Source organism: Protomyctophum bolini (assembly GCF_963924005.1).
Source record: "Protomyctophum bolini genome assembly, chromosome: 18".
Taxonomy (NCBI): domain Eukaryota; kingdom Metazoa; phylum Chordata; class Actinopteri; order Myctophiformes; family Myctophidae; genus Protomyctophum; species Protomyctophum bolini.
In genome coordinates, this window is record NC_137879.1 from 20,825,639 (window position 1) to 20,844,508 (window position 18,870).

General features: G+C 42.8%; 1 protein-coding gene across 2 annotated transcripts in view; it reads left to right on the plus strand.

Moving 5' to 3' along the window:
• Nucleotides 1–762: 762 nt before the first annotated feature.
• LOC308333477 (cytohesin-3) overlaps nucleotides 763–18,870 on the plus strand; it is a 34,522-nt gene continuing 16,414 nt past the window's right edge. Inside the window, exons 1-5 of one of the 2 annotated variants that reach the window (XM_080789911.1) lie at nucleotides 763–1,088; nucleotides 13,801–13,883; nucleotides 14,935–14,999; nucleotides 15,155–15,221; nucleotides 17,765–17,883. In XM_080789911.1, the coding sequence (XP_080646037.1) occupies nucleotides 1,070–1,088; nucleotides 13,801–13,883; nucleotides 14,935–14,999; nucleotides 15,155–15,221; nucleotides 17,765–17,883 (353 nt within the window). In that variant the 5' untranslated portion in view covers nucleotides 763–1,069. Of the gene's footprint in view, nucleotides 1,089–5,576; nucleotides 5,746–13,800; nucleotides 13,884–14,934; nucleotides 15,000–15,154; nucleotides 15,222–17,764; nucleotides 17,884–18,870 lie in introns of those variants that run through there. The other variant, XM_080789912.1, reaches the window with a different exon arrangement.

Sequence of the window (18,870 nt, forward strand, 5' to 3'; positions counted from 1 at the left end):
AGGAAGGAACTTCCATCTCTCTCCTCTATGCTCTCCTCCTGTCCATCTGACGCATTCATGTCCCATCAATGCATGTCAACCTTCCGTGGATCATTCGCGCCAGTCTGTACGCCTACAGCCAGGGGGTCACTGGCTGACTGTGAAGTGAGGGTTTCCATGGACCATACACTATGGCTGTGAACTGTTATTTTAGTTGCTATTCAATAGCAGCTATTGTTGTTATTATTGTTGTCGCTGTGCATCTCTGTATCTCGGATGTGTCACATGATCATCACATTGATATTGAGAGGTGGAATGAAGCAGGCCCTACTGTATGGAAGTGATTCTAAAAGTGGGATCCACATGGACCCCCAGAGGTCCTTGAGATGGTTCCACAAACCCTATAGGCCTACCTACGAAATCGGTTCAGAACAGCATTGCATCAGGATCCATAAATCGAGTAATTTGAAAAATGTTGAAGATTTTGAGAAATTTGTAATAATTTTAAATATTTTAACAACAAAACATCTTCCTCTTATTGGGGGGTAGGAGGTCCCTCACAAAATCTTTTCAAATGGGGCCCAAACATAGGCCCTATCAATTTGGAGGTCCGGAGACCGGAGTGGACCTTGGCGATGCTTGAGAAGCACTTGCCTTCAGTGCCTTGGCTTGCAGTCACGGTGTTTGAGGAGGGGGAGTACAGGGCGGAGCGTCGTGACGTCCCTCCGGTTGCAGTGTAGAATTATGTGTAAACGCTGCTGACCACTGAAGATCCGACTTGGTGGGAGAGTGGTCGCTTCAATCACTGTTACTGGACACTGTCACCTATGCTATCGATAGGAAATGCGTTCACATTTAGGTTTTGCAATCATTTAGGACTAGACGGCTTCTGTGTTATTTTCCATTGACATCTGCTCGTTGTTCCAGTTCGACTCTGCGCAGCAACACCTATAGGCTATCCGTGCAGTGCAACCACTGACTTAGCCAGGTTGTCATTTTTATTTTTCATTTGTACGCACTTAACATACATTTTTCGTGTAGTTTCAAACGAACGTGGCATCTGTTGGACCGCATTATCGGCATTGTCAATATGGATGAAGACAATCAAGGTAAGGCATTTTCTCACCAGTCAGTCAGTCAGTCAGTGTGGAGATGGAATGCATGAACTGATGCGTCTTGAACGGCTATGTGACAAGGAGGATGTTGGCGTGATTGGTTATTTTAGTGCTGTTGTGTTATCATTAATGCGAAGCTACTAAAAAGTATGTTTTCCAAATCCCCATTCGGTTGCCACTATTTTGTTAATTCATTAATTAATTGAGTAATAAGACCAGTTTAATCTCGAAAAGCATTGGCTGTCCTGTCTTGCTGATCATCAATCTCACGGAGTGGTTAGCCCATAAACGGTAAAAGAAAAATCACCACATCACGAAAATCCCCTGCAACCCACTGCAGTCTGTCGTGTGAGTGCATGGCTTTCAATCTCCATCTGTTTGATGTCATGCTGGAAAGCTTTGAAGTTTGTTTGCGCTGTTCTCCTCACTATCTTGTCGTAGCTCTTTGAAGGGACGATCGTGTCCCCAAATGGGTGAAAAGCTGATAAGATAACGTCCCAGACAGTCCCACTTTTCAATAGAAAAGCCGTTTCGGTTGAAGGATTTTCCATTGATGTAGGCTAGATGGGTGATATCTGCAACCTTTTCAGTTGTGTCCCATAAAGAAGAGCCATCTAAACCTGTTCTAGCTCATGTGGTGCGGTGGTGGTAGATTGGTCTACCAATTTTAACCTACCATTGGTAGACCGCAATTTGTGCTACGCGCACACGCATGCATGCGATGCGCGCGTGCGTGCGTACGTAGGCTACTTTATTGTAGGATACTGTCTGCAAGAAACTCACGTGTGTACTGAATTGTGTAGTCTACTGTACTCACAGTCACATGTAGCCTACTACTACTGCCACTTAAGTTACTTTATGAAGACTTTCGTCTGATTTCCATTAACTACATTAATTAATTCTAACCCATATTACCCTAGCCGAATCATTACAACTGTGATGTCTAATCATATTCCGCACCCACAAAGGGTTGTCAAAGTCCCTTGAAATACAGAATCCTGACTAAAAGATGTCATTGAACTCTAAGGGACACATTTTGTTCCATATTTTGGGGAATCAATCAATGACACACTTTACTGCACTTAAAACAGCATTATGCTATAATACAGGTTGTAAATACAAGGTTATATATATTCTTTTTTACATAGAACATAATAATAAATAAGGGACACCCTGCCAGTTGTCCCTTATTTGAATTTCAGAACTTTGGCAAATTTAGCAACCTATGAAACAACCTGTTGAAAAGTGGAGAATATATAGGAGAATATATCCTCACTTTCCATCACTCTCCACATGAGGACAGTGGTTCTTTAACTTCTTTTCACAATCTATACACACACACACACACACACACACACACACACACACACACACACACACACACACACACACACACACACACACACACACACACACACACACACACACACAGGGGGAGACACGGTTGCTGAAGATATGAAGATAATCCAAACTGTTTTGAGGGGTGAAGTCCGTGTCAATGTCAATGTAGTGTAAACAAAATGTCTTAAGCTGGACCAGGATAAGACTTTGTCCGTTAAACTGTGAGGCCTGCAGATGCTGGCTGTGGGTTTAAGCTTTTGCCTACCAAATCACACATCCCCCTGGTCCTTCCTGTGGTCTGTCAAAGAGCCTTTCACCCTCCACAAATTGTGACCTCAGCTGTATTTGCTGATGAACACTGAAAACAAAGTTAAAGTAAGGAGTTTCCTATAGTATACAAATTTACAGTAAGCTATGTATTTGTCATCTTATACATTGGTTATTCATTGAAAACGTTATACAATCATACTGTATGTATTGTTCGAAAGTTAGGTTGATTTCCTTTCTCCCTTTAAAAGTTTGTCATGGTGTTTAAATACAGATCTTCATAATTATATCAATACATTGGGCCCTGTAGAGACATAAAAGCCACGTCCCAGCAAGTCATTTATCTCAGTGTTTACCACAGTTGTAGATGTCAAACTGCTCCTTCACATACAGCAACCGTCCGTTATTGATCTAGTGTATTTAAGCCACTGTGGCTTGAGGGTGAACCTACATACAGACACAACCGTCTATAGCTGTGTTGTTGACTAGGTTATAATTACAAACACCTCTAAGATTATTAGACCAGAGTGTATGAGAGCACTATCTTACGTGTGAATAATGAATGCAAGCACACAGGCATCTATTGCACAATTGTTCAACATGTACTAGTGTACAACATAACTATAAGCTATCAAATAACAAGGCAAGCGTTTTACATACAGTTCTTTCTGATTCGTTATTAAATGTGTACTCTTTCTTATACGAGCACAGAGCTGAGGCCCAGATATCTAAATGGATAGACACTGGTTAGTGTCTCACATGACAGGATGCCAGGGCTCACAGATGCATGTGCTCCTGTCTGTGATCAAACCAGGAAGGGAATCTGTGATAAGAGCTGGGAAAGGATAAGGATTACGTATCCCAGTGTGTGCTATGCATTATTAAAATAACTTACTGTAAATGGTAAATGCACGTCATGAGACCTACTGTGCTCTCTACCTTTCTCACGCAAACACACACACACACACACACACACACACACACACACACACACACACACACACACACACACACACACACCCCCCACACACACACACACAGTTGCATGCATAGTGCATACCCTATGCATTTATATCCACACAATCATACTGACTATTATGCAAAATGAGCCGCTTCTTGTCTATAGATAGTGTGTGCTCTCACATGCAAATGTGCACTTAAATATCGTCGAGATGATACAATGTCTCCACGATATGCCAGTGAATGTACATTCTATGATTTGCAGTTCTATACCTTAATTTATACTTCTGTAGAACGACGGTGTTGTTCGCCAAAAAGAATACGTATTTTGGTCTAAACTCAAAATTATCTGTTACTCCTTTTAATTTGAGTTTTTGTTGCCTTGTAGGTGGTTGTACTGTTAAGTAACTTGAAAAATAACCATAAAAAAGGCCATGAAAAAGAATCGTGATAATATCGTGGATTGTGATACTGCTTGAAAAAGAATCATGATATTATATTTCTCATCCTCATCATGTGAGACAGTGAGACTATGCGTGCAACTGTCCAACATATGGTTGAAGTTGGGCCGTAATTTGTTTTGCATGGGTGGACCTGTGTTCACTCATTAAACGGCATTAGGGCGAAACGCCAGAACGTGGCATGATTCTCTATACAGGATTAGATGAGTGGCTACTTTCACTAGCTGCCTCTCATGAACACAGAAAAATACAGTGTGCAATGAATGAACTACACTACTGTTAAACAAAAGCAAACAGTTGTAACTGGTCTTTAAAGGTTACAGGTCATTGTCAAGATTTCATCTTGCCTAAACAATATACCTGAATGCTATGACAATACAACAATGCTTAAAGATGCTTTTTCATAGTTTCTTCACTTATGCATTTACTGCAGTGTAACAGTATGGGATTCATTACTGCACATTTACTGCATTCCCTAAATCAGACTTGGCGCGTCCATGCTCCGTTAATATGCCACGGAGCAGACACAGTCTCCCCTCAGAGCGCATGTAAATCATTTAAATCCTAAGTGTTGTGTTATTGCTCCTGGGTTCTATTTTTAGAATCAACGTATTGCTGGACAGAGAAGTGGAAAACAAGCAGAAATTGGCTGACAGCAGTATGCGTGACGTCAGGTTAATGCTGGATGTTTGTCTTGGGTTATTGGAAGACTCAGCATTCTAACCTTTTCATCATGAGATGATAAGATAAGATAACCATAATGTGTCTCTGCTTTCTCTGCTATACCTGTACTGCATTATGTTTGGGTAGAGGAGAAGGGACGTGCCATAAGTGGTGTGGTTTTTGTGCATGATGCAGGTCTTAACTTGACAATTTTCCTGTGTGGAAGTTGTGATGCCCTGACTGACCCTTGCTGTCATTGTCAATCAACACTCTCCGGAAACCACAAAATGGGAAAGACCTTTCCTCAAAAATTCTACTCTGTTTAAAGTAAAAATAAATAAAAAATAAAGTACTTACTTACTGCAATGTATTTGCTCATTGTATTAAAATGGTGTATCGTATGTGTATGAGTATACAGTAGCACAATAATGTAATTGCATGCTATGTTGCTATACTTGCTGAAGACCTATATTGTGCATGTGAGAGTAAAACACTTTGACCCGGGCCTTAAGTTGTGTGTCACAGTGTGTGTGCATGCGTATGCATGTGACTGTTAATAGACATTCCGACACGAACATGAACCTTGCTTTTTGCAACCGTTCCTCCTCTGCAAATGAATATTCCTCCAAGAATTATCACTGCGTTCATCCTCACATTTTTCACAGTCATCCTCTCAAGTCTCAACCCTAATGAATACCTCACAGGCACACAAATGATGCCGTATCAAATTCACCCCTGTAGGCATGGAGCTGAACCCTCCATGCTTTTTCGGAGAACATGAATCAACACATTAGCGGTTGCCTTGAGTCTAATGGTTCCATGGGGGTATTGCGCAGGAGGAAGTTGGCTTGAGCTGGGCAACATCTTTGTTGTGGCTGGAGGGTGAGTGTTGTGTGGGAGGATATCACACACTTACTGGAGCCATATTGTGCTCGACAGCTGTTGGCGCCGTATCGCAGGTACAACAAACTCTACTACACTATATAGACTATGCATAACTACAGTTATGCTGTACCAACGCTGTTGGTAAGAACGAATGATCATTGAATGAATTAATTAATCCTACTATAAAATGAATACTGTGTCAGTGCATCTGTCCATGGGTTGACCAATCGATCTGAACTTGCATTGAACTTGCATTGACCATTGCCATATTTAACTCTTTCTAGTGATGTTGAACCAACTGTTTTGCCTCTTTCCTCCTATATATACTGTCTCCCACAGCTTTCTGTTATTTCAGTAAAGATACTAAGTACAGTGGACTATTCCTTCTGCTTTTTAAAAACAATCAACTACAGAAACATGTGTTATACACGCATAGCCTCATTTGTCTTCAGTGGTGGTCTTCCTTAGATGCTAAAACAAACCATAATCTTGTGGATGTTAGTACAGATGCTAAAAATGGTGCCCAAAATTAGATTTGTTATACAAGGATTTAAATGGATAGAATACACTTGGATTTGAACTAGCAAGATTATGAGTTTTGTGGAACAACATTGGCAGATTCAAGAGACACGTTGCACCACATGCAAACAGGCAAGTGAAATACCCAGACCCACAGACGCACAAACACACACAGCCACTGTCTGGCGACAGGGTTTTGCATCACTGACAGCCTTGGCGCAGCATTGAGGGGGAACTTGTAAAACACTGCAATATATGTAGCTGTTTAGAGAGAGAGAGAGAGACAGACAGAAAGACTACATGTGGAGTTGATTAGGAGAGAGACTAGGGAGGCTTAGCGACATGTTCCCATCACCGTGGGAGTGTGTGGGTGGGTGGGTTGGGGGGGCTGTTTGTGTGGCTGCCTGGCAAGGGGCAGACCATCACATACACGTTGTCATTGACGGGTGGATTCTGATTGTGAAGGGTGAGACAGTGCTAAAGAAGGACAAAGAGGACAGGGACACTATAGACAGTAAATAGCAGGATAGAGCGGGCAGAAAAGTGCTACACTACTTGAGTAATCTACACCTAATTTCAATGGAAAGGAAACTAAGTGTAGGCAGAGCTTGGCAAACCACACAGGCATTAAGAGGGGAATTCAGTAAAGCTGGAGGCTAAAGGACTTGTGTTTTGTGCATTTCTTGGCCTGATGTAGCTGGCGGTTAGCGCTCGCCTCTAGAGGTGAGAGGCACACTAACACTAACACCCACCTTATTCTCACCTTAATAAAAGGCCCTTGTGTTCTTTTTCGCATTTTTCTTCTCCCCCCACCACCAACCCCCACCAAGTTTTTTTCTTGCACATTTTCTGTTCTGGAAAGGAATATGGACTTTTTTTTTGTACGGTCAAACAAGATGCGTGTTAGCCATGTGATGTGACAGGCTGGCATTTAACAGGAGGTGTGCCTTCAGTTACTGTAGTTGTCATCACTACCACCACCATCATCGCATAATTACATCAAACACACATCTTTGGTGGCCTTGGATCAAATCCAACCAAAGCCTTTCTCCTGTGCTTCCCGCTCAGTTTCCCTGCCGTCTTCCTCGCTAAAGAAAAAATACAAAGGGTGAAGGAACAACGTACTCCATTTAAAAGTAAAAACAGAACTCTGGCCAGAGACATCAGTCAGTACAGCCAGGCTTGGAGAGACTCCACAGTCTGTTGTTCACTCAAGTCTCAGCTTTAAAGGAATCTGCAGCATGGTCATCCAAGGACAATGTTATTGCAACTTGCAAGGCAAATAGACAGGCCTGGACCTTCAGGCTGGAGTAGGTGTGGTGGATCTGGACTGCACCTTCCTTCTCCATCACCAGAACTACATCTGGTGAAACCTAGCTGTACTCTGTGTGGTGAATCTCACATGCCCCTGATTACAACCATGGAGTTAACGTGACACTTCCTCCCATACAAAGGGAGAACAACATGTTTCGGGGCCATCAGAAACTGAAACCCAAGCTGATCATATGAGATCAGTGACCTTCAGTGGACAAGGACACAGTGAAGGGGACTGTTTGGAATGGAATCTGTTTAAAACCTTGATCCTTGAGCCTGGCAGCCAGAAGAAACACCATTCATCCATCCACCTCCGGCCTCCAAAATCATCGGATTATAGTGTACTTTGGCTGCAGGCGTACAGATCAAATCAAATGTTGACACAGTGATGATGCTGAGCAGATGCTCAGCATGGTCCAGACCACCACACGCATGTTCATGTGTTGTTGCCCCCACCCCGTACTGGATTGATTCTCCTTTGACATAAGAGTGTTTGGTGTTTGCCAGGGTCAAGTCCAGCTGGCATGGGATGTCAGTGGCCTGCTTTTGATTGAGCAACACACAGGATATTGAACCCTGATCAACCCTGGCTGTGTTTGATATCTAAGGGTGGCCATAGCTGAATGGGTGGCGAGGCTGCTGGGGAAACAGCTTTGGTTCCTGCAGGCCCCGGTCATAGCAAGACACATTACATTACCCTAACTCAGGGGTGTCCAAACCTTTTTCAAAGGTGGTCATATTAAAAAATATTAAAACACCCAAGGGCCAACTACATAATGTACCTTCGGATTTAAGCGATTCTATGTAACTATCATCATCAATATTTAATAGCAATCGTCTTTTGTCAGGTGTGTGCTGTGAACAAAAAGTGTATCTCAGCTTTTTTCAGCATTATGTCCGAATATAACCAAGCAAGGTAAAAAGAAAAAAAATACAAGGAACACTGACAAATTATACTCTGGGAAATGCCCAGGTTAAAAAACTTGAATGTAAAAATGTCCCATACCGTTCATAATACGATTCAGATATGAAGCTGCTGGCCATATAAAATTCGCCCCAGGGCCGCACTTTGGACACAGCTGTTTTTACCCCCGAGCGCTCATCAGAACCATCTCAGCTAGGTGACATTAACCAGCCCCCCCCCCCCCCTTTTCTTCCCTGATACATCATGAGTACATTGCCCATCACCACTGCCTATGAGTACACTGTTGCATGCTGTTCAAATCATTTCTCAACGTCACCTTCATTTACACAATCCTTCACCCTCTGCCCACCACTGTTATATTAACCTCTGGCCCTTGGCTTGGCCCCATGTGCTAATTACCAGCATTCTGGCATCTTGACTCTGTGCCAAGATCTCTGTTCAGATATCCAAACAAGACTTACTACATCTGCTACTACCATTACTTTGGCCAACTATACAGCCAAATCCTGTGTTCAGTTTCAAATTTACAGAGTAAATTTGTTTTCAGTGTCTAAACACAATGAAACACTCAAAACAGGTAACACTTGGCCCAGGTTAGCTCAACCATCTGGGCACCTAGGCTGCTGAGCCAATCTCGACGGCCTTTGCCGTGTGTCCTCTCCCCATTTCCTGTCAGATTACTTTTTCAACCTATCAATAAAGGCAGAAAAAACCACCAAAACAGGTAACACTCAGAAACAGGTTACAGACAAGATCACAACACAGACAATTACAACACAAATTTGTTGTGACAGTCTCCAGGTTCTTTAAAAAGCTATATTGATTATGTTAAAGCACAATTATTTACATTTTGGTAGAGGTTTAAATGATATATTGTCAATATTAGGAGTAACATCACAAACCTCTTTTAAAGTGTAATTGTACTGAGCATTCAGTGATTTGGGTGATTTGGAACCCCCCCCCCCCCGGTCCGCCCTGGTAACAAGATGTGCACATGCACGCACTACAGTGCAAAACAAAAAAATAAGTGATATTTGAATTAAGTGAAATCACTGAATATACCTTTAACTCTGAGAGTGTAAAAGGATTTGGCTGTGTAGAACCACTATCATATTGTCATTTAGCACTCAGCCAAAGTAGGGTAAAGATGCAAAGGTTAGATGTGTGCATGTGCTCACTGTGCTGTACTGTATCACACCTCTACTCTTACAAACCCATAGTCGGTTGGCTTAAAGAGCTGTTGGAGAGGGGAAGTGCGAGGGATTAAGGCCAGCTGGTCTTGCTCTGTGTGCGTGCGTGTGCGTGCGTGCGCAGTCTGCGTACACGTGTATGCGTGTCTATATGTTTGTCTTGTACAATAATGGAGAACATGTGTCTACTTTTAAAGGGATTTTGGGCTATACGTGGGCTGAATCCAGGGAAAGCTCTCTGCCTTCCTTCCTGCCTCACTAAATGACTGTGTATCTCACAGTAGTTACTCTGTCTTGCATGTCACTGACTGACCAATCTGAGAACCCATCGTCAAAAAATAAAGGAAAAACAGCGCGCCCTCTTTTCCTTTGAATTTGATTGGAGTCAACAGTCTACTGACTACTGACTGACTGACCTACTAACAAAGATGTCTGTCTGTCTGTCTGTCTGTCTGTCTGTCTGACAGAATGTTTGACTGTTTGAGTACTGTACAGTCCAAGAGGCTAAGGTTAAGGTTATCCCCTCTCATGTTTCTCAACTTTAAAAGACATTACTCGAGTGTCACTGGTATTAGGCCAAAGATCTGTCCAAATCCCTCTCTCTCAAGCAAATCAGTGAAAACCGGGAACATGGCCCGTGGTAAGTGAGCATAGGATTTGTTCTCACTGAGCTCCACTGCTCTAAGTACATCGCTACTGGTTCCACCCAGCTGGGATGAGCTGCAGTTTCTGTGTAAAAGTCACTTTTACACACAAACTTCATGGGTTATACAACTTACACGACCAGACCGACACCCTAGTCCGTTCGGCGCTGTAGAGCCTACAATGTGACGTCATTTGAGGTTCGGGGGGGGGGCGGGTACCGTCCTAAAGTCGGTTCTTCGGTGCTACTGAAGATTTCTGACGAGCCGAAATCATTTCGGCACTACAGCGCCGAAACAGCGGTAAAATAGGAGTATGAATCGGCCCCTAGCCTACTACAAATGGAACCAAAGGACCCTTTTATAACAATAAACTTTGAGACTGTAGAAATGGACTGTTATGGGTCCATTTGGTTGTATTTGTACACTCTCAGAGTCACCTGGACAGATCCTGTTGTTGTTTCCACACACATAAAGATATTTACATTTCATAGCACAATTCTGGAGATATAAGGCAGCAGCTGGTAATTAATTGACAATTGATCAATTCTTGTTTTTTAATTGACGTCAACAAGTGGCTGGAATGTATGGGACAGTGAGAGAGAAAATGTCATGAACACCACTTTATTTTTCCATTTTGCACTTCATTTTCTCCATAGTCATTACATTACCAAACTGAGTCTACCAAACAACAGAGTCTATATACAGTGTATAATGTGTATATACTGTATGTGTGTATTTGTATGTAGGGGTGCAAAAGTTGATCGAACTAATCAGTTGAATCAATTATAGAAAAAGGATAATTTAACAAAACAATCAATTTATAATCAATCCTTATTTCATTATAATAAAATAATCTCTAGTTGCAGCCCTCCAGTTGTGCTTTCGTTTGAGATGTACCCATTATGCATACTGTGAAATAAAACTTCAGGGATTTAGTCCTACATGTTGTAGATTTTGATGGATTTTTAAAGGGTGGGGTGTGGTTTAGGATTATTGGAGCCGCTTGTTTGGTGTTACACGTGTTGGCATCATCTGGGTTGAGAGGGTGCAAAGCGTGTGCTGGAAGGTTTCCAGCACACGCTTTGCACCCTCTCAACCCAGATGACCTCATAAAACAACAGAAATACAGAGCTCTCAATCTCAGACAGTGGCACTCGATTAGGTTAGGCTCCAAATTAGATTTTGTGTATAGACACCTTACTTGTGAGGTCAGTCACCCTGAGTGTTTTATCTTTCATCTTTAGTAGCCTATTTGGAAAGATGCAGAAATCGTTAGCTCCAGTAGTAAAATGAATCTGCTTTCTGGCAGTAAATTACATACAGTATTATGAAGACTTCACATGGAGCCAGTAGTGCACAAGTTGAGGTCGGTGCCTTAAAAACCACACAACCCAGTGTTGGCAGATCTGACACCAGTAGCACTCCAGCCGTCTACACCACAGCTCCTGTGTACATTGAAAAAATGAGTCAAAGACATTGATTTGAGAGATTACCGGGTGTCTTTTTTGGCTTGGTACAACATGACGGCTTTAGCTGGGTGGGTAGGTACTATCCATCCATGACTCCTTGACTGAAGACACCTTACTCATTTCCTGGATGAGTCACAGAGTGGTTGGGGTGGGGGTGTTAACAATGTGATTTGTGGACCACCCTGGTTGAGATGCCCAGTACCATTAAACCAAATTGTCATTGGACTAAAAGCTACAATTACAAATTACGAGTTCTTTGTAGCATCACGTGACTTTTGTCCAGGCCATATATTAGATTCAGCAGTGGAGGTCTGTTCTGTGGATGATCATGTTAAGACTGCTATGCTTTTAAAGGGAGCATCAACCATTTCTCATTCAATTAGTTAAGAATTGGATTCTAATCGTGCACATTATTATTATACAGCCAAGGGGTCTGTTGATATGAAATTTCAGGCGCCGGGTAAAAAATGATTTACGGTATATATGACCATATGACAGACGATTAAAAAATCTGACCCAGTGTTGACATGCTTAAGTTGTAGTCAGATATCTTAAAAACTAATTTAAGGTGATAATTGACTTCATACCTAACAGCAGTCACGGTTCTGTTGCATAAGTGCACCAAGGGTATTCCGAGGTCAACCTCGTTAATGTCCTTATTTTTGCACTGGATTCCGATCGGGCCTCATTGTGTGTCCACATCCGCTCCCATTGTCTCTTTTGAGCCCTATTCACAAAGAGGAAATCCCTGCCGCTGTCTACCTGACCGTAGCCATGGTGCTGTTGTACAGCAGGGAATAGTCTTTATGTCTCTTGTTAGTGTGAATACGACTAAATATCAATACTTGGGTCTCTGAACTCATCCCTCTTATAAACTGAATCACTGTTCATTTTAAAAGTGCACTCAATACACTCACTGGATCTTGGCAACCGTATTTCATTTTAATGGACACGTGCCTTTCTGCCTAGGAATAGCAAGTGCTTTTAGTTTTTGTTTATTTATTTTGTAATAATTTCCTTTGGCAACTTGGAGCTGGTATAGAGCTGCTGCGATATTAGAGACATCTGATATCTGCAGTATTAGATGTGTCCTTTTTCCCGTTGAGAGATATGGAGAGCATTTCTGCCTCTTAGTTGACATAATGTAACAAGGTCATGCAGCCAGACACCGGTGGGATCAGATTCAGAGCATTGGTCAAATTAAAATGGGACAAATTTGATTAAAATACAGTAGAGACCAAAAAACACAGAAGCACTCATAGGCTAAGGTAGAGAGAGAGAGAAGGAGGAGGAGGGAGGGAGAGTGGGAGCTCTAAGAAATGAAGCCATTGAAATATAAATTAAATTGCGCTAAACCAGATTGACAGTTAATATTTTTGTATAGTTAAAAAGGAAGCTGTTGAAAAAGAAAGGGATCATCCACTCTTGATCCTTTCACCCTGCAAAGCCAAAGACCCAGAGGGCTGAGGGTTTCAGGGTTGAAGACAGTGCTCATTTGCTAAATTCACTTTTAATGAAAGGAAACTTAATCTGGATTGGTTTTATTAATAGAATATTCCCTTGAGCTGAGTGGGATGAACGAGAGAGGGGGGGGTGTGGTTGTGGGGGGGGGGGGGGGGGGGGGGGCTTGTACACTTTCAAGTAGAATAATTAAGACTCTTTCCCTTTCTATCTTTCTCTGGCTAATTAAGAGGAACATGTTGGGCCTTTGATGTCTGTTGCTCCAGTCCAACTGGGTGGAACAGACCCAGTAGTGAAACAGCCTCAGTAGCAGCAGCAATTTGTGCATGAGGAGGATGAATCTTTTAGAGATGTTTCTCCCTCTCTTGTGTGGATGGTTCACGTGCGTGTAGTCACGAAGCAAGCTTCAGGCCATCTCTTCTCTTCTATTGGCCTGTTCTAGTTATTGTACTTTTGCGGCAGAAACGCTACAGCTGGAGAAATCCCTTCTTTGCCTGTGTGATCTGAACTTCTGTCATACTACGTAGTAGATGATGAGAGTGAGAGCTGCTTGCTCAAGGTAGTTGACTGTAAATGATTCAATCCATTTCTCTGTGATCTTCTCTAGTTCCTGAGGACCTGTCTCTGGAGGAGAGGGATGAGCTGTCAAACATTCGACGCAGGAAGAGAGAGCTGCTAGATGACATTGAGGTTTGTGTGTGTGTGTGTGTGTGTGTGTGTGTGTGTGTGTGTGTGGGTGGGTGTGTAAATTGTCAATCAAACACGGCATCAAAATAGGGTGGATTTAAGATTGAAGATTAACCAAACGATTGTTTAATCTGTGTGTATTCTATTCCCTGCAACTGTTTAATCTGTGTGTATTAAATTCCCTGCAACTGTGTGCATGTGTGCACCCTGCAACTGTGTGCATGTGTGCACCCTGCAACTGTGTGCATGTGTCCACCCTGCAACTGTGTGCATGTGTGCATCTTGCAACTGTGTGCATGTGTGCATCTTGCAACTGTGTGCATGTGTGCATCTTGCAACTGTGTGCATGTGTGCACCTTGCAACTGTGTGCATGTGTGCACCCTACAACCAGCTGTGTGCATGCTTGTGTGCAGTTGTGCACTGTCCATGTATAGGAATTCCTACAATGATTATTATAGCTCTGTTGATTATTATAGGCCTTATTTTTGAGGGGCAATATCCCCTCCTATGTTCAGCTTTTAGTGAGTGTGAAAACACAAACGTGGTCCTAACACAAACATGTAATCCCATTGACAATGAATGGACATTGAGGGTTTGTGTAAACACAAACATTGAAGACGAATTGTGATTGGACGCAAATTCTGATTGGCCAGAATGAGATGATGTATGATGATGTACGATGATAAGAGCGCCCCTCACTTCACACTGGTGTGATGTTTGTCTTTATAATCTCAATCTGTGTAATTTGTAGGACTCTTGTTTAGACCCACTCGCATGCTGCAGGTGATTCATGTTTCCCTCATCACGTTCAGCACTGCAGCTGACAACCACCTGACCTAACCCACTGTGTTACTTTACATTTGTGTGCTCATTTAATGAATTTTCCACCACTCACTGTGCACTCTCATATTGGGCTGTGAATATCTTCCATGCCTGATCTCAAATTCCATTTCCCTCAGCGAGAGAACACCAATATGAATCTCTCTCTCTCTCTCTCTCTCTCTCTCTCTCTCTCTCTCTCTCTCTCTCTCTCTCTCTCTCTCTCTCTCTCAGCGGTTGAAGTTCGAGATAGCTGAGGTCATGACGGAGATTGAGCAGCTAACAAGTGTTGGAGAGAGGTAAAGTCAACTATACTCTAGCTACTATCATGGTCAGTATCATGTCAGTATCATGTATGTATGTACGGTATGTATGTATGTATGTATGTATGTATGTATGTATTGTGTTGGAGATTTGAGGAAAAACTTTTGTAATTGTATTTATGATGTTGCAGCAAAACATCACAGAGAAATAAACAGATTGCCATGGGCAGGAAGAAATTCAACATGGATCCCAAAAAGGTACGTTCTTTTTTCATAGTCTACTCTAAACTATGGTCCACTGCTGATTTTGGATACTTGAAATGTGTGAATCAAATTAATTCCCACAAATTAGCTGGTTATCAAACTAATTAATGGTGGTGGTGAAGACCCAAATGCAGGACAGCCAGGCAGAACAGTGTAAAACGCATGATTACAATCTACGTCTGTCTCTAGACATGGTATCGCCCCCCTGCCTCTGATTGGCCTACCGACACTGCCCATCTTATCAGACTATCCTCCGAGGTGGATTGCTATGGTGGATAGTCCTATGCGAGGTTACTCCATGGTGGGAAATAATACGGTATAATACAAGAGAATGACAGCTTGGCACACGCGACAGATGACGCTCCAGAATGCAGACTTGTAACTTGTTTGTAGAAGAGCCAAACTAATTATTGTTTATGCCGTTTGCTTTGATGCCCAGGCACCATATGGAGCTGGCCTCTTCTGACATCACAACACTCCATATTTGGACATGCCTGACACAGAACTCCATATATGGGCATACAAGGGACACAGACAGATGGGTGGAACGGGTACTCTGACGCGGGTACAACGGGTATTGCATAGCCAGGTGGGGCATGGATCTCTAACTTCCATCGTTACCGACTCTGTGCTTTACAGCCGGGCACCAGTCTAGTCCTTACTATAAATGCACCACGTACGTGTGTACGTCTGTAATCCACGTAACTGGAGAACCGTTCGCCCCACCGACTTCAATGAAAATGCACAATCCATTATATGCACTGAAATAGGCCTAGGTCAGTCGGGAACTGCCCATAGATCCGAAGTCCCGTTAGTCGAAACATGCACTGCTCCCGTGCTTGCGGTTAGGTTTAGGTTTGCTCCCGTGCTTGCGGTTAGGTTTAGGTTAGGGTTAGAGATAGGGATAGTAATTTCGGAACAATGAACCTTCTGACTAATGACATCAGGTCAGTCAGGTAGAAGTCTAATATGCAAAACCAGCATAGAAAAATAAACAGTGTCTTACCTTATAGTCTCTTTCTCGCCTTCCTCCTTGCAAAGTTATCCACTACTTTTTGACGAGGTCTGATGACGAGCCAGAAGTGAAAGCGAGTTACAAAAAGTCAAATCCAGTTTTTGGGACATCCTCATCGTCGTGGTTAATCCGAGTTCGTTCTTATGTCTGCAGATTTTGGAGAATGAGCGTTCCCCCTCACAAGTTTGTAACTGGTAGTGTAAGGAAAAGCTTTAGCACAATGTAAACATTCGGGGAGGGTAATTGTAAATCCAGTTCCACCATTCTTTGAAGTATTTTAGTTGGACAGTTTTCTTATTCTTCTAACATAAATGATCTGTTTTGAATAAGTTAAAAGTCAAATCCAGTGGATATACCTCTAACAGTCACTTAGCTTTTGATATAATTGTTATGTCTCACTGACAGCTGTTTGATGGTGCTGCGCTCATTGCATGTTCCTGTGTTGCCTTGTGATGATTGGGGGGATTATCTGGGATCTAGTACTTCAGTCTGATATACAAGATGAGTGTGTGATGTTGCTGCTTCTCCCGTTGTTCTTATTATTACTCTGAGTTTGAAAGTAAAGAAGAGTTGTGTTAACATGTGTCATGGTCCACTGATTCACAAACACAATAATAATACCACTGGGTTCATGCACATTGCACAGACAGAATACCAAATACGCAAATAGCTCAGTCAAATGTGTGTAAGACTCCAAACAATGGTTTGGACAGGACACTAGTCAATTTGTTTGTATCCGAAACTCCCCCCTTCCATCAAGGCTGGTGCTGGCTGGCATGGCATGGCAAGGCCTGGCTCTGTGCTTTCGTCTGCCATAGTTTTGGGGTTCTTTGTGCACTGGAGGTCATGATTTTAGGACTGCGAGACACTAGTGACATTCAAGGCTTCCTTTTCAAATGTGTCAAATTGGTCTTGGTCTAGTCGTGCAACGACGAAAGGAGTCACACAGCTGTTGTAAATGTCATGCCTCTGTAACTCTCCAGTATTTTATCCCCAAAATTGCCATCTCCAAAGTGTCCAGTGTGCAAAGGCCTCGCTTCCAGTTTTTTGTCTTTGGCCTTTAGCCTATCTTGGTCAGGTGTGCCTGGTTAGCCTGGCACCAAACTCCACCCACCAATTAGTGAAGATAGGAGACCTAAACCATAGACATAGAAAGTTAGACGCCTCATTCACTGCTGCAATTCAGGCGGAAGTGCAGTGTTATATGGCGCATGGGCACCAAATATGCACGCCCCAGAGCCCCAGAGCCCAGATGTCAATGACCTAAACTACCTGTACACTTGATTTTGCACTGCAGGGGTTCATCGTAATTTCCATGTGGAGAGGTTGAGACCAGAGTACTATTAAAGATTAGTATTTACATTTTATTTAATGACATTAACCATGGCATGTCATTATAGGTAATTGATTAAATGTCTTTAATTCGTTTTTGTATTTGTATCTTTTATTTTCGGAAATAGAGAGAATAGCAGATCTATCAAGTATGTCAACTGACGTATTGTTCTTGCTCTCTGCTTTACAGGGGATTCTGTTCCTCCTGGAGAATGACCTCCTTCAGCACACCCCCGAAGATATCTCCCAGTTCCTCTACAAGGGAGAGGGCCTCAACAAGACCGCCATTGGAGACTACCTGGGGGAGCGGTAAGTCACACCGTCCTTTATCTGGCAATCTATCAGGATAGCCAAAAAAGATGTTTCCCCTTCTGTTCCCATTCACCCATGCCCTTCACGGAAGATTTACAAACTAGCCCCACCCTCCCCCCCACCGCCCCCCATCTGATTAGAACGCTCCTGTCGCCAAGGGGAAATTATGGCTGGGATTTATTGATCCAAAAGGGCAGATGTGACATGTTCCCGCTCCTGCCTCCAGAATACAAATCTCCATTGGAGACGTGGGTGTCTTGTCGTAGATAGTCTGCCCGTGTGGGCAGCTGACTGGTCATAAACCAGACTAGTCCCCATGGTCTGCACACAACTCAGGCCAGAGTGTCAGAGAGCAGGAGAAGATAATTGGATGAGTTGGATAAAGTCACACACAAGGATTTTTTCTCCAGGTGCTTTAAAAGCGTCTGGACTACATGTTCACCTACCTCTACTAGCGACCATAGTAGACACTTTTTCATGATTGGCTGCCTCTAGGCTGCCTCTAAGCCAATGGGAGACTTATCCATAAAACCTGTGGTCTGGATGCCGCAACGTGAAGCTGTAAGCTGAGGCAAAGGCTGCGGCACACAAACTGACTATAGATGTTCATAAACGAGAGCTTGCTGAACCTGGCAATTATGACGGAGTCGTTTGTTTCCATTGTCTTACGGGTCAATTCCTACACTTTAAAGGTTAAATTCACGCTCTGGATTTTACTGTGTATACTTGCAGCCTCAGGTATGAGTCCGGCTTATGATCTCATATCATGCCCTTCTCCCTACCCCGTCTTTCCTGTCTTCTTTTTGTACTATAGCTAACGTTACAATAAGACGCTATAATAAGAAGTCTGTATAAAAATAGTCTTAAAAATTCCTCATTGTCTTTCCTGACTCCAATCCCTTTCACCATTCAGGAAAAAACAAGAATGAATGGACTGTATTGTGCGACTGTATTGTCTTACCTGAGGGGGGGAAAACATGTAGA